The 21,816-nt window shown below is 36.7% G+C and overlaps 1 protein-coding gene across 7 annotated transcripts in view; it reads left to right on the plus strand.

Moving 5' to 3' along the window:
- Positions 1–21,816, plus strand: part of KDM4C (lysine demethylase 4C) — a 290,608-nt gene that overhangs the window by 35,454 nt on the left and 233,338 nt on the right. For 6 of the 7 annotated variants that reach the window (XM_035893611.1, XM_009638241.2, XM_035893595.1 and 3 more), the window contains one exon: positions 7,034–7,227. The exons of the other annotated variant lie outside the window; for it this stretch is intronic. In XM_035893611.1, coding sequence (XP_035749504.1) covers positions 7,034–7,227 — 194 coding nt within the window. The remainder of the gene's footprint in view (positions 1–7,033; positions 7,228–21,816) is intronic. 7 annotated transcript variants of the gene reach the window in all.

Below are 21,816 nucleotides of genomic sequence, written 5' to 3' on the forward strand. Positions count from 1 at the left end.
GCTGGAAAGCTGCTTTCCAGAAAAGTCCTTTAGGAGCCCTGGGAGACACCCAAGTTGAACACAAGCTAGCAATGTGCCAATGCAGCAAAGGTGGCTAACAATGTCCTGAGTTGCATTAGGAGGAATGCTGCAAGCAGGTTGAAGGAGGTGATCCTCCCCTTTTCTTCAGCACTGGTGAGGCCACACCTGAAGTGCTGAGCCCAGTTCTGGGCTCCTGATCTCTCCCCAAAGATGCAGAGCTACCAGAGAGAGCCCAGTGAAGGACCTGTAAGATGTTGATGTATCATATGAGGGAAGGCTGAGAGAAAGCTGGAACAGTTGATCCTAGGGAAGAGAAGGCTCGGGTGGACCTTATCAATGTATATAAATACCTGCAGGGAGGGTGCAAAGAGGATAGAGCCAGGCTTTTATCAGCAGTGCCCAGTGACACAACCTGAACATGTGGAAACACTTTCTCAGTGTGATGGTGACTGAGCACTGGCACAGGTGGCAGAGATAGACTGTGGATTGTCCATCCTTGCTGAGATCGTCCTACATGGTGTCTTTTTTTTTTTTAAACTGCTACAAGTATATATCTTGTATTCTGTCCTTTATAGTATTGTGTTGGGTTTGCATGGCAAGGTTTTGGTAGCTGGGGAGCTACAGGGATGGGTTCTGTGAGAAGCTTCTAGAAGCTTCCCCTTTCACTCACTTTTCATGGACCTGCTACTGGCCAAGGCTGAGCGATTCAGCAATAATGGTAGCGCCTCTGTGATAACGTATTTAAGACAGGGAAAAAAAACCACTGCACAACAGCAGCTGGAGAGAGGAGTAAGAATATGTGAGAGCAATAACTCTGCAGACACTAAGGTCAGTAAAGAATAATGGGGAGGATGTGCTCCAGGCGCTGGAGCAGAGATTTCCCTGCAGCCTGTGGTGAAGATCATGGTGAGGCAGGCTGTCACTCTGCAGCCCATGGAGGCCCACAGTGGAGCAGATCTCCACCTGCAGCCTGTAGAGGACCCCACACCAAAGCAGGTGGATGCCTGAAGGAGGCTGTGACCCCATAAGAGCCTGTGCTGGAGCAGGCTCCTGGCAGGACCTGTGACCCCATGGAGAGAGGAGCCCACACTGGAACAGATTATGTGGGGCTTCCATCCTGAACAGTCTGTTTCTGAAGGATTGCACCCTGTGGGAAAGACCCATGCTGGAGAAGCTCATGGAGGACTGTCTCCCATGGAAGGGACCCCACAGTGGAGCAGGGGAAGAGTGTGACAAGGAAGGAGTGGCAGAGACAACATGTAATGAACTGACTACAACCCCACTCCCCATCTCCCTGTGCTGCTGGCAGGGAGGAGGCAGAGAATTTGAGAGTGAAGTTGAGCCCGTGGAGGGAAGGTGTTTTAAGACTTAGATTTTATTTCTCATTATCTTACTCTTATTTGATTGGTAATGAATTAGATTAATTTTTCCCCCAGTTGAGTCTGTTTTGCCTGTGACAGTCATTGCTGAGTGATCTCCCTGTCCTTGACCCATGAGCCTTTTGTTACATTTTCTCTCCCTTGTCCAGCTGAGGAGGGCATTGATAGAGCAGCTTTGGTGGGTACCTAGCATCCAGCCAGGGTCAATAACCAGAGGTATGTACAGGATGTCACTGGGTAGCTTAATGAGGGGACAAGGACTCATCATTTTTTAAAAATGTAGAAAGATCCACATGTTTTAGCACATGATTATGAGACCTCTTAGTGGTTGAGGGAAAGGCTGTGGATGCTTTCTACCTAGATGTCAGTAAAGCCTTTGACACTGTTTCCCACAGCATTCTTCTGGAGCAACTGGCCACTCACGGCTTGGATAGGTGTACTCTTTGCTGGGTAAAAAACTGTCTGGATGGCTGGGCCCAAAGAGTTGGGGCGAATGGAGTTAAATCCAGCTGATGGCTCATGACACAAGCGGTGTTCCGCAGGGTTCAGTTCTGGGGCCAGTTCTGCTTAATATCTTTATCAATGATCTGGATGAGGGGACCAAGCGCACCCTCAGTAAGTTTGCAGACAACACCCAGTTGGGTGGGAGTGTTGATATGCTGGAGGGTGGGGAGGCTCTGCAGGGGGTCCTGGACAGGCGGGATCAGTGGGCCAAGGCCAACTGTATGAGGCTGAACAAGGCCAAGTGCTGTGTCCTGCACTTTGATCACAACAACCCCATCCAATTCTACAGGCTTGGGGAAGAGTGGCTGGACAGCTGCCTGGCAGAGAGCGATCTGGGTGTGTTAGTTGACAGCCAGTTAAACGTAAGCCAGCAGTGTGCCCAGGTGGCCAAGGAGGCCAACAGCATCCTGGCTGGTATCAGGAATAGCGTGTCCAGCAGGAGGCAGGGAAGTGATCATGCCCTGTACTCTGCACTGGTGAGGCTGGCCCCTCACTACAAGAAAGACATTGAGGTGCTGAAGTGTGTGCAGAGGAGAGGAATGAAGCTGGTGAAAGGTGGGGAGGATGAGTCTTATGAGAAGTGGCTGAGGGAATGGGGTTTGTTCAGTCTGGAGAAAAGGAGGCTGAGGGAAGACCTTATCGCCCTCTACAACTGCCTGAAAGGAGGCTGTAGTGAGGTGGGTGTTGGTCTCTTCTCCCAGGTAACAGGCAAAAGGACAAGAAATGTCCTCAAGTTACACCAGGGGATGTTTGGATTGGATATTAGGAAAAATTTCTTCCCCAGAAGGGTTGTCAAGCATTGGAACAGGCAGCCCCAGGAAGTGGTTGAGTCCCCAACCCTGGGGGAATTTCAAAGTCAGGTAGACGAGGTGCTTAGGGCCATGGTTTAGTGGTGGGATGGCAGTGTTGCGTTAATGGTTGTACTTGATTATCTTAAAGGGCTTTTCCAACCTAAATGAGTCTATGATTTTATGTACTTGATTATTATGTACTATGATTTTATGTCCTTTCTGTGTGATCTCCTCATAGTTGAGATCAGTGTGAGCATTCTTTCATTTACATGTTTAGAAAAGTGCATTTCCAAAGCGAATCTACTTGCTTCTGTTTTTTTCCCTACCCTTCAAAAGGGTGCTGCAGAGCAATGTTTATATCTGAAAAGATACTGAGAAGAAAAAACAGTTCAAGTGAGGGAGATTGATTGTGTTTCCTAATCTGTGTTTTTATGGTGTAGAGACTCTGTTCATAGCATTTTTCTGTCTGTATTTTATGCACTTTGAAGAAGCAATAAATACCTGGCAGGTTTTTTATTACATTCATTGGTGTGAGTCAGTGGGTGTATGGAGAGAGGAGTGGGTGACCAAGCACAGATCTTTCCGTGTGATTCTCCTTCTTTTCACTCTGTCTCTTAATTAGTTTTTTTTACTCTTCTTTATTGTTTGAACTGCTACAGTCAGTCATAGGGCTTTTAATCCTAGTTGTAGTACAATTGTCCTGTTTGCCAGGTTAATATTGAAATGAATCCATGAGAGAATCACAGGAAAAATTAAATGCTGAAAAAGGGTCACGTGTATTAATGTATAAGTACAGAAATCATGTTCCTAACAATAGAATATGTCATGCTGTTGGTGATGATTTAAGTAAAGTGCAAAGGATGGTATCATGTCACTATTGTAAGTGCTTTAAAAAAGGAAATGAATAAAAAATAATTTCATGTGGACCCTATTTTATTCTTACCTGCAAAGAGGTCACTTAACTTTTTACCAATATACCGAAAGCTACATTTTTCTTCATGTCTTTGAGAAAAGAATGCGTCAGCTCCTTCTAAACCATGCAAGTTTTCAGATATTTGAGAGCTGCTTGTGAAGTGTTTCATTTTATCTCCACATTGCTTTAAAATCTTGTTCAAAGGTTGTTAAAAGAGTCATGAAAACTCTTGATAGTAATTTACAGCAAGTTTGAATCATCTACAAAGTCAGTGAAGATTTGAATAGTGGTCTTCTATATAAACGACTATGTACTTTACAATACTTCTCTGAAGAAATACCAGGCAAGTCTAATGTGCGTAGCAATGACCACAGATGGTAAGATACTTCAAGCCTGTATTTTATTTGTATAGTAAAGAAAGAAAAAACGTTATTTTTCAGCTTTTTTCCTGATGTTGTATTATGTGGTACAGTTGTCAAAGATGACAGGTGTTCTTTAAAGAATTTGCCGTCAAAACTGTGGGTAAATTAGAAATACTTCTTTACGCATTCCCTTGAAATTATTATACTTTTCTGATATTATTGTGATACTCTGAGCAGAATAAATACTTGATATTTTCCTAACATAAACTACCAGCTACACCTCATGGTCAAGTAATATGTGTACTGGTGTTCTAATAATGCTTATTAAATATAGCATAACCTCCTAAGATATACTTTAATTTTGAGAAGTATTGTTATGTATTGACCTGTTAAACTGCTCTTTTACAGCTCCTGTGATGTTTTGAGTATGCATTGCAATTGTAAAATTTAAATACAGTTCTATAACTATTGGAAAAGATAGAATCAATGTTTTACTTAAAAATTCATGTAAGTGTTTTACTCAATGTTTTGGAATATTAAAAAAGATACAGCTGTGAGTGAAAAGTGACAGCTTTAATAATAAGTTTAGTAATTTCTGTAACAATCTAGACATAAATACAAAACTTTAAAAAAAAATAATTCAAGGTATGTAGGAAGAGTTAAAATGAGTCACAGAATGGCAAGGGTTGGAATCAGTGTGATTTTGGCATTTCAGCCAGTTTTAGCAAACATTTCCTTTTGAGCTAAGACTACTTTTCCAAAATAGTCTTTAGGAAATTGAAGTAGCTTGTGCATCTAGAGTGTAGAGGTTGTGGATTGTGTGCTTGGTGTGTTTGGTATTTTGACGCAAGCTTTTTCTCCTATGATTGTTCTCCATGGGAGGATTTGCTTTTGTTTTAGGGACAAACCACTAGCCGTTTGCTTGGTGACTAGTTGTGACTTGACTTAACAGCAGGTGAAAAGATGAGATGTGGTGTTTTTTAAAAAAAAAAAAAAAAAATTATTCTCTTAACTATCACGTAATTCTTAGTAAGAGAAAAAAGTAAGATTTCAGGATGTTATGGTTGCTAAAAGGTTACAGGTAGGTAAAAGAAGATAAAATGAATTGGTAAAAAGCCCATGGAGTACTGTTAAGTAGAAGGGTAACACCTGTCTGGAGAAATCTTCAATCTGCAAATTGCTGCAGGCTGGAAGGGTCTTCTGGGAAAGTACTGCTTTGCTTACACTGTTTCTTGTCTGCTTTTGGTCACTGTCAGAAAGAGTATACTGCCTACATTAACAGTTGATTTTTATCTGGTGTATTTATTGTTGTCTTCTAATCCTGTATGTGTCTCTGTGCCTACGTGGTTGAGTCATTGCTCGTATTTGGTGTATTAACTTGTTTCTCCAAATTGACTGCACAGTTTGTGAACAGAGACAAATTTTAAGTGATTAAAAAAAAAGTGTAAATTAATTTGAGGAATAATTCATTAAAATAGTGTCTTCAAAAAAAATTCGTATTTTACAGCTCTACTACGTTGCTGATGATTATGATTTTTTAGATTTGAAAAGTGCATATTTTACCAGTATCTACTATTTGAGTTCATATTGGTGTCTGGTTTCTTTCTTTGATAATGATCATACTAATATTTTCTTACTTTATTTTTAAATTTTGAGTGCCTTCATGTCACACAAATGCATCAAAGTCAAAGCTTGCATTTTAAAAAAAGAACAAAAATTGGTGTCTGGAATGAACTCATTCTGTAAAAGTCCTCTACTCCTTTGTAAAAGTCCTGGACAAACTTACAGATAGTTTTTCTTACTGAATGAAACAGTCATAGCAGGCAGTCAGAAATGCTTGTTCAATGAGAAGGTTGAACTTCATACGGAAGTTACCATCTTGTATATCAATTCTAATTGCTGCATATGTAACATGCTTGGCATAAAAATCTCAAAAAACGAGGAAACGAATACAGATACAGAGTATTAAATATGAATTACTTCTTGCTTTAAGCTGTATTCTTACTTCGCCACCTGCCCAACTATTGAATGTCACCATGTTTCATAGTTTTAATCAGCTGCATCAGGATTGCAGTCTGCCATCAATTCCTTCCCCAAATTTGAGTAAGATTACCAAAACTGTACAGAGTTCAGTGACGGGGGGGTGCAGCGCAAGCCATGGTTAAGGCAGTGTTTAGGGTCACTCTTCCCAATAAGTTTGCCTCAATTGAGTTTGTAATAGTTTTGATTATATTTCCTGTTTTTCTGACTGCTTGAGCACCGGCTAATGCCTTCCCTGAAGGTGCTAATAATTACTGTTATAATGAAGTCTAATCTCTTTCTCTTAAATTTTGTAGCTTTGATCTTGGTTATACTGACTCTTACATGCTGTATTACCTGAAATTAGAATTGCACTTTGTGGATGAATCTGAAATACAACAAAAACCACATGCATGGCTGTCTGAATGGCTTTTAATATACAAATTTTAGAGGCAGTAATATAAGGAAACATGAAATCTCATGAAATCAATAGATTTCTTCTGTGGTATATTTCTTATGCAGTACATCATTATGGTTAGAAATACATCTGAAGTGATGTAATTGTTCTAGTTTTTATACTTTTCAGAGAAATGGTAAATTTATGCATGTAAATTAAACTTTTAAACCATTTTTTCATACTATTTAGTATTACTTTGTAAGTAATTAAAAAGCATAGATAGGCCTAGTGAAACTAGTGGTTTCCAGCTATCAACTCATCAAAGATTTTGTCTGCAGCTATTATTTCTATTTTGTGTGGTGTTCCAATCCATGTTAGAGTTGATGTATTAAGTTTTAAGCAGGTATGAACTTCCTTATGTTCTCTGCTCTGAACATCTCAGACTTTGAACCTGATCTAAATCTTACTAAGGTCAAGAGAGGTTTTCTTTGAGTGACTTCAGCTGTCTTCTAAAGTGCTTACAAATTTGTATTAATCTACAGTTTTTTGAAGGGCTAGATCAGGTGTGTATCTTTTGACTGAGGCTATTATATAAAATTGCATTACTATATAAATTTATTAATAAATTTATTATGTATCTTTTTCAGGGTATTGAGGAGTGGAATATTGCCCACCTTAATACTATATTGGATGTTGTAGGAGAAGACTGTGGAATTTCTATTGAGGGTGTAAATACACCATATCTATATTTTGGCATGTGGAAAACAACATTTGCATGGCACACTGAAGACATGGATCTCTACAGTATTAATTATCTCCATTTTGGGGAGCCAAAGTCATGGCAAGTTTGACTTTTTATGAGAGATGATTTAATTTATCTGCTTGTTTCAGCTGACTAAACCAAACAGATGGGGTACAGTTGTTTCACAGTGATAAGCTTTACTGAAAAGCTAAGATAGTAGTTTTGGGTTTTTATTAAGCTGAGAATGCTATGAAATTTATGAGATTTGTGAAGTAAAGAACATCGCAGTAATGCATTCTTTTATTTTAAAGGAAAAAACTAATGAGTACATAAGGCTTATTTGAGTTCAACAGAAAAAGATTGTAATGATTCAATATAAGAAGTTTAATGAGTTGGGAACCCCAGGACTGTTTAAGAGAACTTCTGTAAGGGCTCTCTGAAATCAGTTTCTTTGGATCCATTGTCCTTTGGGACTGCCTAACATGTTTTGTATTAAACATACATTTAATTGCTTTTTTGAATCAGAGTCATATTCTCTACTGCTAAATCAGTAGGCCCAGTAGGAGGTAGGAATCAGTGTTAAGGGTACTTCCTAAATATGAAACTTCTGCTATCCTTTCTCCATAATCTTAGGTTTTTGTTTGTACAGCCTTAATAGAGAGACAAGTAGGTTTATTGTTACACATACAGATTGTGGTACATGTGTATCTTGTAAAGTATATGAGAAAAATGTTTTCCTTTGATCACAATATCTGTTGGGGTTTTTTTTGGTTTTTTTTTGTTTTTTTTCCAAAATACCTGTGAAGAGAACATAAATTTATTAGAAAGATACGTTATGCTTAGTTCGGTTCTGGCAGTTTCTAGTCATCCAAACTTGGATGGAAGATTCTGTAGCTTGTAATTCCATAAAACATTATTGGTTATTTTTATACCCATACAAAAGACAAAGACCTATGCATAGTCATGTGTTTAAACGGAGAAGGTGGTAAATTGGTCAGCTGCTGGTTCTTAGGTCATTGCTTTATGTCTACCTGCTTTTCTTGTATAGTGGGTCTCTTGCATTTAGACAGAGAAGGTAAACACACCTATTGTAGTAATGCAAGTCCATGTTTTGAATTGATTAATTACATATATGTTTGAAATTGCTGCTTTGATAGAATTAGACATACTAAGAAACTCTTCTCAGCCATGAGAACAATGTCTTTGTTAAAAATGGATGTAAAGATAGGTGATTCCAAATTTTTCTAAGTTGATAGAACAAATTTAACTAAAACAATGACTGCATAAAAATTATTTTTGATTATTAGGAATTTAAACAGTGCTATTCAAAGGAAACCTCACTGCATAGTGTAAAATTCCAAGTAGTAGAGACACTTAAACCCTGAAGTTCTTAGACACAATGAATAGAAGCTAAGAAAACTTTTTTCTTTAAGTATTTTGAAGGAGGTATGAGTTGATAATATGATAAATGCTTTTCTAGTTTACAGATACTTGTTTACACTCCTGAATGAACAAAATCATTAAAACACTGACCTCCTAATCTTTTGAAGAAATAGCTGTGGATACAACTTCATTTTCTGGACCAGATTGGCCCATGTTGTTAAGAAATGAAGTGCTTAAAAAATGGTTGAATGAAAGGCAGTTAAAGATTTATTTGTTGTTATACATGTGCTTTTATTGGAGGGATGCTGCAATAATTTATGCTAATGCTGTTCCTATATCAGTAAAATGTATCTTGTGTTAATGTAGTATTAGTATAATATTTTCTTCAAAAAGTGCAGGATGAGTATCTTAAGATACAGATAGTAAAGATCTTGTCTGCTTTTAAAAAAATTAAGAGTTGACAAGTGCTTCTGTAGTGAAACCTAATACCCAGGCATGTACAGTAGTAATACATGTTTTTTTAATTTTACTGAGTATACATGTAGTTCTTCAAGACAGCCACATTGGTCTTATGGAGAACTGAAAAATACTTTATTAAGAAGCATGATAAGGCAGTGTGTTTTCTCTTAAGTGTGAGAAGACATCCACTTCCACCCGAGAGCCCTGATAACTTCTAGGCAGCAGCTAAATCTGACTGCTAGGGCAGTCTTTATGGAATTGAAGCTTTTGCCAGTGTTTAGGCATTGATTAACTTTCATTTCTTCTTACACTCTGTGCAGTTTCACTTCCAAGAGGTATGCAAAGAAGTTTATAGTTTTATATTATATATAAAGATTCCTCCATTGACTGCTTCATATGAAACACAGGAAGTGTGTCTGATAATCATTTGCAAAGTCAGGACTGTGGCTGTTTGTGTGTATATATATTTGTGTAATTGTGGTGGTTTGACCCTGGCTGGACACGAGGGGCCCACCAAAGCTGCTCTATCACTCCCCTCTTTAACCAGACAGGGGAGAGAAAGGTAAATCAAAGGGCTTGTGGGTCTAGATAAGGACAGGGAAAGATCATTTTATCAGTTACCATCACAGGCAAAACAGACTCAACTTGATGAAATTAATTTAATTTGTTACCAAGCAAAATCAAGGAAGGAGAGGATAAAAACTGTGGAATCTTAAAACACCTTCCCCCTCCCCTCCCTCCTTCTTCTTCCTGGATTCAGCTTTGCTCCCAGTTTTCTCTACTTCCCCCCAGCGGCTCAGGGGGACAAGAATGGGGGTGGGGGTTAGTTCATCAAATGTTTTCTCTGTCGCTTCTTCTTCCTTGTGAGAGGACTCTTCCCCTGCTCCAGTGTGGGGTCCCTTTCATGGGAGACAGTCCTGCATGAACTTTCCAACGTGAGTCCTTCCCACAGGCTTCTTCATGAACTGCTCCAGCGTGGGTCCATCCCTCCCACAGGGTGCAGTCCCTCAGGAGCAGACTGCTCCAGTGTGGGTCACAAGTCCTGCCAGCAAACCTGCCTCAGCCTGGGCTCTTCCCCCACAGGTCTGCAAAGTCTTGCAAGGAACCTGATCTGGTGCAGGCTTCCCACGGGGCAACAGCCTCCTTCCATCGGACATCCACTTGCGGCAGTGTGGGGTCCTCCACGGGCTACAGGTGGAGATCTGCTCCCCCGTGGGCCTTCATGGTCTGCAGGGGGACAGCCTGCCTCACCATGGTCTTCACCACAGGCTGCAGGGGAATCTCTGCTCCGGCTCCTGGAGCACCTCCTCCCCCTCCTTTTTCACTGACCTTGGTGTCTGCAGAGCTGTTTTCTCTTGCATCCTCTTACTTCCCTTCTCTCTCTGGGTACTGAGACGCAGCCATTTTTTTTTCCTTCTTAAATGTGTTATCACAGAGGTGCTTCCACTGTCGCTGATTGGCTTGGCCTTGGCCAGCGGTGGACACAGGGAAAACTTGTAGCAGCTTCTCACAGAAGCCACCTCTGTAGCCCCCCCACTACCAAAACCTTGCTACACAAATCCAATACATAATTTGCTTTATAGATCTATAGCTAAGGAGGGGAAATAATTTGAAGGAGAAAAAGGAATTAAGAAAACTTAGAAGCTCTGGAAGAGAATAATATGATAGGAGGAGAGTGTGAGATACGGAGAGGATAGACTTGCTGAAAAGGGGAATAGAGAGTCTATTAAAATTACTTGCAGATTTTTTACTGCAACATTTTCTTTGCATTTTTTTCTGAGGGGAAAGAAGTCTTGAAGATGGTACCTCATTTTACATCACAGTTACTTAGAAGAGAAGTCTTATTACCAAGAAGAACCATTGGTGTGATTTGATGATTTAATTAGTTTATGAATTCAGTTTATTTGTATGTTTCATAATGATATCTGTGAACTGCTTATTAGTATTAAAAATTTCTCCACTCTGCCATTTGTTGCTATATATTTTCTTCTATTGTGATTATTTCGGGGTATAGGCCCTCATTAAAGAAAATTAGTTTTTGTTTTGTGTAATAATTTGAGGAATTTGTCATGTTAAAGTATTTAACTGCTCTTGGAAATTACTGGCTAGCATAAACCAGATTTTTGTTAATAGTACAAATGTTAGATTATCAGTATGTGTATTAGATCCATGGGTAAAATACAGATAATGCTTCAGTTTACATTATAAATTTACAAATAAAAAAATCTGTATAAGATATTTATGTTTTGGAAAATAACTCCGGATTTATTAAGTATCTGAAAGCAGTGCTTACTCTTTGTGCTGTTTACGTGACTCATGAAAAACAGTGGTGTTGACAGGAATTTTTTTAAGTGATAAGATGATGTAAATCTTCTTGAAAAATATTAATAATGAGTAATGTGAAAGTGTTTATTAAGTAGGCCAAAAGTAAATATTTTCTTGGCACTGTGGGTATTTCAAATATAATAATAATTGGACTACTTTATTCTTATTTTAGAGAAAAGAGTAAAGATAGGTAGAAAATATATTTAATACTTTATAAACTAGTAATTTTTAAAACTGCTTATTTTTTCACATTTTGTATCTGATGGTGGAGGTGTGAATTATTTTCTGCATAAAGAATCAGTTTTTACTGCTTGTTCAAAGGGGAACAGTGTAAACTTGCAGTAGTATACAAACATAATTTAAGTATCAATTTGTGGTGTTTTCTGTGACATTGCAGCTGGTCTTTTTCCTAGCTCTTCTGAAGACTGGAAATGGCAAGAAATGATACATTATGTTAAAAACCCCTCCTGTTTAGTAATGTATTTCATAAATCACAAAATTCCTTGCTGGGTTGGTCAGTCATAAAATAAGGAGGAATATATACTACAGAAAGAGAAGATGCTTCTGTCTTTGTGATAATGTCAAGAAAAAAGAGACCAGATTGTTGAAGAGAGAATGCTTAGACAGCCAAAATTACATGGATTAGAAGGGTGAGACTGTACCCAGCAGTTTATTTAGGTTGTAAGAGGAGTAGGGTGAAATGGATCTATAGCAAATACAAAATAAAGCAGGTGGTTTAGGTTCAGGAATTCTCTTCAGAGTTCACTGGATACAGGATGGCAAGAAAACTGATCTCCAGATTGCCAAAAATTTTTGCCATGGGCAACTTTACAGTTACCTCTTAATTGCCATGGCTAGAACCTGTTTTTATGGAGTTGCCAGTGCAGAATGTGTACCAATACCTGCTTATTTTCCTTTATGAAGTGGAAAAAAGAGGAAAGATATGTAGTTGCACAGTAGGGCTTGTGGAATTATTTAAAACATGATTTCACGTGAAGGTTTTCGGATTTTGAACCCCTGTAGCAGAGGAAATAGTAATGGGGTTATGAGTATGGTGGGATTAAAATGGGTGGTGTTCTGATATTAGTATTAGATAAAATTACAGACAAAAAAGGTGAAAAAGGGAAAGCATACTCAGGCTGATGCTAACATTGTCAATTTAAGAACAAATATGGCAATGAAGTAAATGGGTTAAGAGATTCAGCTAGCTGGGGTGGGTAGCATTAATCGGACTTCTGTTGTAATCGGCAGCTGGCAAAGACTGGTCAAAATTTGGCCAGCTGATGCAGAGTTCAGCATGAGTGGAGTTTTGCTACCTTTGCACAAGTTATGCATACCATTGATAGAACTGACATGTTTCCTAGTTATGTTCTATGTCTAGGAAGAATAACAGATGCAGAAAAATACAGTGAAGTGCAAACTTTTAGTGTGAAAAATGGGAGTAATGTATAAAAATTCCATGAGAGGTGGGGAAACAGTAATGCTCAGATGAGAAGAGGGGAGGGTTTGCCACACTACTTGCTGAATTAGTGTTGCTTATAGAAAATGGCATGGGATTCTGAGCCCACTATCTGGAATTAGATAGACATCATTATTTTGATATAATGTGGAGGTTGCAATTTGGCTGTTATCAACTGTGGAACCAAAGAATTGGGTTCATTGTAAAGACTTACCATTGTAAGTTGAGTTATAAAGACATTTAATGGGCTTGCAGCTTTGGAATTTTTAAAATACTGATTAGCAGGAAAAATCACCAGCTGTTCTTCCCTATCAATATATAATTTGGGCTTCAGACAAACAATTTGGTGAAGTATTTAGCATCACACTGAGTTAGCTTGCAGCTGATGGTATTATCCATTATTGGTGCATGTACCTGGCTTAAGAAGAATGGAACTCAATGCTTCACGTTCTGTTTCTTGTCACTGAGATGAGAATAATTGGGTGGATACAAGAGACTGCTTGTCTGATGACCATCTTGCTTGGCTGGGTACTTTTTGCACAGTAAAGCAATGATTCTTTGGTTTTGATGTGTTTTTATGTTCATACTTTGAATAATACTGTTGTAAATGTTGCCCCATTTGTAGTAAAACATACCACTTAACCGAGCACCTGACAAGGATCACCAGTTTTCCTTCTGTCTGTAGTCATCATGATACTATGCATGTGTTAATTTTAAGTGGATTAAAATTCAGTTTCAAATTTATCTACTGCCTATATGTATTAAGTTCTACAGGGCTGAAGAACCAATTACCCTGTTGCACAAAAAGCAACACAAGTGGCACAACAATCCAACCCACTTCTTTTATTTAGAAGGTACAATTTGTAAAATACAGCATTGATGAGTAGGGTCTATGAAGTCACCAGAAAGGCAGGAAAGATAATACTGACTACTTAAATGTTTTTAAATACACAGAATTTTCCATGTTAGGCTTTACATTCATTTCATGGATGATTTTAACTGTCAGTCAAGACGGACTTCTATTCTGCAAGATCTTTGGCTATGATATAGAATGAATTTAGTTTTTGATTTTCTCAAAAAAACCCCAGCCAAGAAACCAAAACCATATATTTAACATTCTTTGTGAAGAATATTGATAGATGTTGGGACCTGAATAGTTTTGTTTTGGCTCCCTTATTACTAACTGTGGATAATGTGAATGCACATATTGTAACAATATAATGTATTTTACTGCTTCTGATACATTTCTGTATAGTTTTTTTCTTCCCTGCATTGATGCCCATAATGGGGTTGGATGGTGAAGTGTCTGTGGAGGCTTTCCTTTGGGGACACTTCATGCTTATTTACATCTTTCTTTCTAAAGCCCACATGTGAAACATCTGCAAAAATGTTACCTGTGGGATCTTTCCAAATATATGGGATACTTTCTTGAGAACTGCTGAACTTTTCTGGATTGTCAGGACTCTTTATTATTAATGTGGAACTTCATTTTTCTATTCTTACAAGATTTAACAGTATGGATTAACATAAGAGGATTCTTATGCAAAATATAAGAAGTCCGTAGATAAAGTAAGGGGAGAGGTTTTTGCAGTCCCTAAGGGCAAATCCTTAATTATTTGGACAAACAAACATTTTATGAGCTGATTGTTACTTGTATGTAGTCGTTGACTTACAAATTTTTCTGTAAACGTTATACGTTCTGGTATACGGTCTGGGGTTGTAATCTGTGGTACAGGGAGATGATAGAGAAGATGGACCCAAACTCTTCTAAGTGATGCATTGACATAACAAAGAAAAGGTAGCAATAATCACAATTTGCAACAAGGGGCTTTTCAGTTTGATAGAAGGAAAAAATAATTCACAATGACATGGTAACAGGTTGCTTAGGGAAGCTGCTGAGTCTTCATCTTTGGAAATTTTCAAAGCTTGACTATATGTTGCCCTGTGCAAACTGATCTAACTTTGAAATTAGTTGTGTTGATCAGGAGATTGGACTAGATGACATTCAGGTCCCTTCCAGCTTAAATTTTTCTATCATTCCGTGATACTGAATTTTAAAGAAGATGGTGCTCAAAGTTACTTTGCTAATGTATGGGGTGATTTGCAAACAAATTCTGAACCAAGTCTACTTTTCTGCAGAATTCTAAACCTGCGGGTAAAGTTGCTTGCAATTAATTTGCAACCACTTGTGTTGCTAGATCTTTCTAGTTTCTATCTACTTGCATGTTTTTAGACAACATTTTTCTTAATCTTCATTCTGAGAAATAGAAAGCCCTTGGAAATACAGGATTAGAGAAAAAGAGGACCTTCCCTCCCCGCATTCACAAAACAGGTGAAGCAACAAAGAAAGCAACAGACTGATAAATAGCTTTCAACTCTCACTTTGAAGGTTGAGAAGAAGCTACCACCTTCTTTGACCAGAGAAGTTCTTGGGTTGATATTTTTGCACAAGGTTTTGCACTGCTACAGTTGATAAGTAGCCATTTAGGCATTGGAATAAAGTTACCCGTTTGTTTTTTATAAGCTATAAGTGTACAATATATGTGACCATTTATTTTCTAACTCTGCAGTGTGTAAGTTAGAGAAGGAATTTTTCAAAAGCTAACAACCAATCCCCTGAACTACCCTGTCTGCTGTTCTGTGGGTTTTGATGTTTTTAGTGATGGGACACAGACTACTTCATATTTTAGCTTTGTAGTTTCAGTAGAGCTATCATAGTAATGATTCTGTAGTACAAACTTTGGCTCTGATGTCTAGAATGACGTTATTCATGTGGCAAAGTTTCATATAATTATTTCCTGAGGCATAGATAGAAAGATCACTATAAAATTTAAGAAATCTGACTAAATTTTTATGCTCCTATTGATTATTCTCGTAAAGTTGTTTTATAACTGTGGAGCTTTTTGTGTTCTTTAATACATTTAACTGTGCAAGGTCGATGACGTTGTGATTTTACGTTTATTCACAGCTTTAATTTTATTTTCATTTTATTAAATTTTTAAGGTTATTAAATTTATTAATCACTTCAAATGCTTTATGGTCAAAAAAAGTGCATCTATTTAAATGTAAATTCGTGGGCTGCTTTACCTTATCTGTGTTGTGGACAAATCAAATTGTATTCAGTGTATTCTTTTTTCTTTTCTTCTTTTTTTCATCCTGGACATTAGAGGAATGCAAGGCCGGTCAGCTGTGAAAGTCAGAATATGACTGACAGTTTATGGAATTTTGTGGTGACCCACAGAATTTTGTATTGACTCATATGAAATCTGTTCTACTATTTTAAAATGACAGATACAGGTTTTATTTTCTGTTTTTGGAAACTAGGAACTTGTGATCACATAGTCATCATTCTGTGATGCTGTTACAGCCATCTTGGGAGTGATGTTAAGGGGTCCTTAGAAAAACAATTCTGAGATCTTTATATTCATATATCTATTACAGGCATTTCGCTCCACTGCTTTTCTTGCTGTGAAAGTAAAATTCACTTTCTATGGAAACATACAGACTAAACTGAAAGCACGTGACTCATTCTAGCACAATATCGTCCGTTGTTATACTATATGTGACAGCTATGCCAGTCACAGAATATATTGCAGGTATTTATGATTTTTGGCATTCTTTGCAGCCAATGGAGACAAATTGTCCTTTTTGCTCTTCCTAACACAGTTTCGCTGAGTGAGGAGCTTGATTTAATTTCCATCTTGAATATGTTCTTAAACCAGGATTTTCATGTTGGAACAAACTTAGTGATAGAAACTTTTTCTAGAATTGGAATGGATAGTTGAACACATATTTCTAATAGTTTGTGTAGGTCTTGGTTGAACCTTTTGGAACTCTGAAGCAATGCTACTTGAGGCTGCATTAGTAAGAATGTTGGCCAAGGTTTTCTGTTTTTTTTTTTTTCTTAATTTATTTAAACACTACTTAATGCTAAGAGGAATTAATCATGGCCAACATACAGTAATAATTATCTGTTTAATTAAAGGTAGAATAGAGAAAATCATAAGTACACATCAAGTCTGTGCAGTGGATTAAAGAGAAATCAAAGGCCTACTTCAGATACAGATGAAAAACAGGTCACTATTTATTTTTAGCTACAATAGTAGACTAAGTAGAATGCTTTTAAAAATTATATGTAGAATTTTGTTTCAGAAAGCACAGCTGTAATACTTAAGTTTATGTTGCACTTAATTTTTCTAAATATTCTTATATTAGTATCTTAAAAACAAGGCAGTATAGTTTTTTAACTTGACACTACAGGGTGTTAGAGATGCTTCAATGATAATTATTGAAGTTTAGATTCAACTAATATATTCTGTTAAAAAAGTAGCAGTGATTTTCAATAGATTATTGTCAATCAACATTCATAATAATGTGAAAATATTTTAATCACATACAATTGCATTTGTTTAATGTTACTAACATGATAGTTCAGGTGATTTACTTCTACTGTGAAGTTATTGCAGAAGTTCTGATTGGTTTGTGACATGTTTTCTGGCTACTTGGAGATTTTTCTTGATAAAGCCCATGAGAATATTTCAGAGTGTGGAGCAGAAAAAACAGATGATCATTTCTTCCCTGATCTTACAGGGATTTTTTTTATAAAAAATATACAGATATTTGTTGCGTTATTCTTGAAAGACTTGATAGCTCTGGGCTTGAAAGTGTTTTGTTTCAATCCCATCTTCTTAAGAAGGTTGGGTAGCTTCTAATGTGAAAATTCTCATCTCTCTCTTTATTTTTTTTTTATTTTTTTATTTTTTTTTTTTAAATTCCTGGCCTTCTAGAAAGTACAGCTGATGAGTTTGATGATGTGGTCCTGCTTTGTTTTTTATTACGTTGTAGATCCTGAAGAAGATACCGTGAAGCAATGCTAGAATTGCTTAAATGTGTTTATTATTACAAATTGAGAAGCAACTGCAAATGAATAATGTATCTGTTCTATGAAAACCTGGCTCAACAAAGAGCCCAAAAGTAATGTACTGTGATACCGTGCTTAACTTCTAGGCTGCTCATCTGAGAAAGTATTTCGGAATGCTGAATTAAGCTCAGAGGTTCTGCATACTGTAGACAGGTGAAACTAGATGCTTCAGAATGGAGTTGGAGCAAGCATGTTGAATGGGGAGCTATCAAATCTAGCCAGTAGTCAAGCCTAAAAAGAGGGGAATGTTCAAGATTTTTATGCACGTTAATGTCACAAACGGGCCCAGGAGCACTATTAGAAATACGAAATCCAAAGTTACATATAATGATTTTACCAGTAACTGAAATAAAATGGGCTTTTCCAACTTGAAATTGGAAAGCTTGACTTTTTAACACTTGCAGTACGCAGATATGGGAAAGAGACAAAGATGGTGGAATAAAAAAACCTATTTAAAGCGTAACTCTCTAAAACTCAGCTACTGTAATAGTATTTTGTTCCCTGTATTTTACCCTGGAATTACATTATGTAATGATATTTCTGATCAAAATTTGTTTAGGAATTTTTTCCTTGTCTCCTCAGTCTCATTTTGATATCTGTATAGAAATTGAAGCTTTTTAATTTGCTTTTGATATCCAAGATCTTTGAGCAGTTTGTTTTTCATGACCTACACTGGTTATCAAAAGAATCAAATGGTTATACGTAAGTATGCAACAAGTCATACCCTGGCATTGTTTCAAAATATTTGTTCTCAGTTCATATGAAGTGTTTTTAGTCCAGTTTTCTGTAAGCACTTTTTACATAGTAGAATTATTTTATGTTGTCTAATGTTTCTGCAGTGGTCTCTCAAGTGGAAATTTGAAAAAGTTGGTATTACTGTGGAGTTACAATACTAGTTTGTCTTGTGTCTTCTGAAATGTCTGTTAGTTACTTCTCCTTCTGAAGCTTCTAATTTTATTCTGTGTTTTGTTTTGAATTAAGCAGTTTCTTCTGTGGTCCACATGCCTTTTGTTAATATCTTTAAGTGAGTTGTACTAAAGATTCCATTTTCAGCTTAAGGGAAAATCAAAAGAGAGGAAGCTTTTTTTTTAGGCATGTTGTTATATGGGTACATATCTGTGCAACATGGAAACATTCTTGATAAAACTGAACTTGAGTAAAATCCGTTTTTTTTTTTTTTCCTCTACTGGATTCTCTTTCTTTGCCATGCAAGGTAAAACTTGTATTTTACTGTAATGGACTGGCAGTTGTTGAAATCATAAATTCATTCTCATAGAACAGAAACTGTAAAGGTAACAGTAACTCAAAAGTTACTTAGGTTTTGCATCTGAGTATCAAATCAAATCAAACAGTAACCAAAGCAGTTACTAAGATGAAGCAGGATGTGAATTGCTGTTTTCAGCCAAGTACCCGGAACGTTGTTTTTTCATTTAATGAAGTCAGCTATCCTAATTGTCACCATGTTTTCTGAGCTGAAGACAGGACTGAGTGATCAGAGCTACTAGACTACTGTCATTGCCTCTGCTGGGGATTTGAAGAATATGGGTAGAACAGGGAGCTTACATTGCCACTAGTTCGTGAATAAAGAGTGCATCTTCTTGCCCAAGACTGAGATTTTATTCACACAGAAAAAAAATTAAAAAAAGAGGCAGAGAAGTTGTTACCTTACTTAAGGTACACTGAGAAATTGTGTAGAAGAATTAATCTTGAAAACATATATAAATATTTCAGAATCTCAAATTAATGGCTTAGATTTAATATTTGTTACTTATTTGTAGTTACCTTGTTGCCAGTATCCACATATCTTGTTGCCAGTACCCAGATTTGTTGAATTAATACGTATTTCAGAAGATCTTTTTGAACAATACTTGACAAATGTATGTACCATAATAGTATGACTCTAGCAATGAACAGCGACTCTTCAGCTTTTATCTGTCTTTTCAAAATTTTTAACAAGTATGTCTTCCTGAACTAATACAATTAAAATGTAGTTAGCATCAACATTTCCCTTTTTATCTGCTCTTCCCTTTTTATCTATTTCTTTGCTTGCTACCAAGAAACATTATCTTTGACTCTTAGTGATTTAGCATTTAATGTCCATTACATTTACTTTTAAAGAGGGATGGACTTGGCCTTAAGATATGAGAAGTCAAACTAACGTTAATGACTGTTTGGTAACGTAGCTAAAAGGAAGCTAGACACTAGATGATAAAAAATATTTTTCTAAAAGCTTTTAACACTGCTGAAGTTCTCCTGTGAGCTAACTGTTGAGACAAAGAGTGAATACTTTTTTCTCTGACTAGCGATCTGAGTTTGGGAAGGTTTTTTTGTTTAATGTTCTGCACAATTGACCAGGGATCCAGTAAGATTCATGTCACTGTAATTTGGTATCCAAGGCGGGTGCATATGTGTTTAAAAAAAGCTCAGTTTTCTAATAAGTTATGTTAGGAACCAACCCTGAAGGCCCTGGAGTGTGACTTTGGGGCTCCTAATGTCTGATACTATAAAGATGGTGTCCTTTCCTTGGTCCTTTTCTTAGCTGTGAGAAAAGAGTAATAGCAACAATGGGAAGAAATAAAGGATTGGAGGAGTAGATGTTACCATGGACCCCAAATGAAGACGATGGAAAGCACCAATTTGCATTGAATGAGTTATTGCTTGGTAATTTTAAATTTTAGATAAATTTAATTTTAAATTTTAAACATTATTGAAAATAAATAGCTATAACCCAGTTAAATCGTGTCCCATCTTACCTTTCTAAGAGGCTTATTGAGAGCTCAGTTGTCCAGTTTTGCATTTTTGTAATATTGGTAAGTACTTACCCATTTACATGTACAAGTGGAGACACGTGGCTGCATATTATCACAAAAGTGTGGTAACATGTACTTTTGGAAGAGTGATTTTTTTTTTTTTTATTAGGAAGAATACCAGTCCAATTAGAGGCAGGTAAAGCAGAGAAAAGGCTCTCATTTGAGTTTTTTGTTAGACATAAGCACTGTCTAATCATGTTTTACTTTATGGAGTTGTGTATTTAATGACATACAGTACAGTATATAATGCTGTACATGGCATTTGTCTCCACTGGGCCGTGAAACATTTAGATGTTGGATTACTATATGTATGCTGATGCATGCATAATATGGAGTGGAGAACAGGCACAAACACTTGGGAAGTACAAACAGAGAGAAACAAAATCCATTTTTGTAAGACGGTGAAATTCTGATTAAAACTGCAAACATTGAGCAGAGTCAAGCTGAAAGTCTCTTTTTGTTTAATACTATTTGGAGTGGGTTGTCAGTAGGTGTGGGTTTTGCTACAGTTCAGCTTAGAGCCCTGGCTTCTGGGTTGGAAGGGTCTTGCTTCTATGCAGCAGTTTCAGTTGTAATAGAGTAAAATTGTGTGTGTGCAAATGAGAGCTTGAGGTACGGAGATGTTTGTTTCCTGTGCAAAATGAGAGGCCTAGGGTCCTTCGCTTGTTTTCTGAGTGAGTTGTCAAGGGAGATGAATGAAATCTGTGTTTTCAGTGTAGTAAAAGGAAAAAAGGTTTGATAATGCGGATTTGGACTATGTTGTACAGTTGAATATGCATTTTCTCTTTTTCTGAATGATATTGTTATAGAGAAGAATCCAATGCTGTTGCAACATTAAACCGAAACAAAAGCCTTTTCTATCATATATTGAAGCAGTTAAAGTCAATAATGAAACCTAATTAATACATATATTATATCTATGTAGTGCAGTAAATATGTGAATAAAAAAGTGTTCAGAGAAGCAGAATGAAATTACAGCTTTTCAATAATCTTCAATTTTTAGCTGTAATAAACATTAAAAATAATGTGAGGTTACTTCCAGTTATTTTATGTTGTTACTGACTTGTTGCAGATAGCATAAGGAATCTTTAAAAAATAATTTATTGTAAGAACAGAGTGATTCAAGATATGCACAATTCTTTACTTGAAAGAAAGTATTTCTTAAATAATTTTTTTTTAACTAATTGTAATGATTTTACAAAGGAAACTAACCCTTTTATTCTACAGCATTGGCTACAGGAGAAAATAAAAGATGTCTAATGCTTGTATTTTTCTGTTGAACTCTCATGTCTTGTGAAGCACAGTAAAATTCAAAGAAATTAAACCTGTAT

The sequence above is a fragment of the Egretta garzetta genome, unplaced genomic scaffold (genome assembly GCF_000687185.1).
Source record: "Egretta garzetta isolate BGI_Z169 unplaced genomic scaffold, ASM68718v1 scaffold250, whole genome shotgun sequence".
NCBI classification, from domain to species: Eukaryota; Metazoa; Chordata; class Aves; order Pelecaniformes; family Ardeidae; genus Egretta; species Egretta garzetta.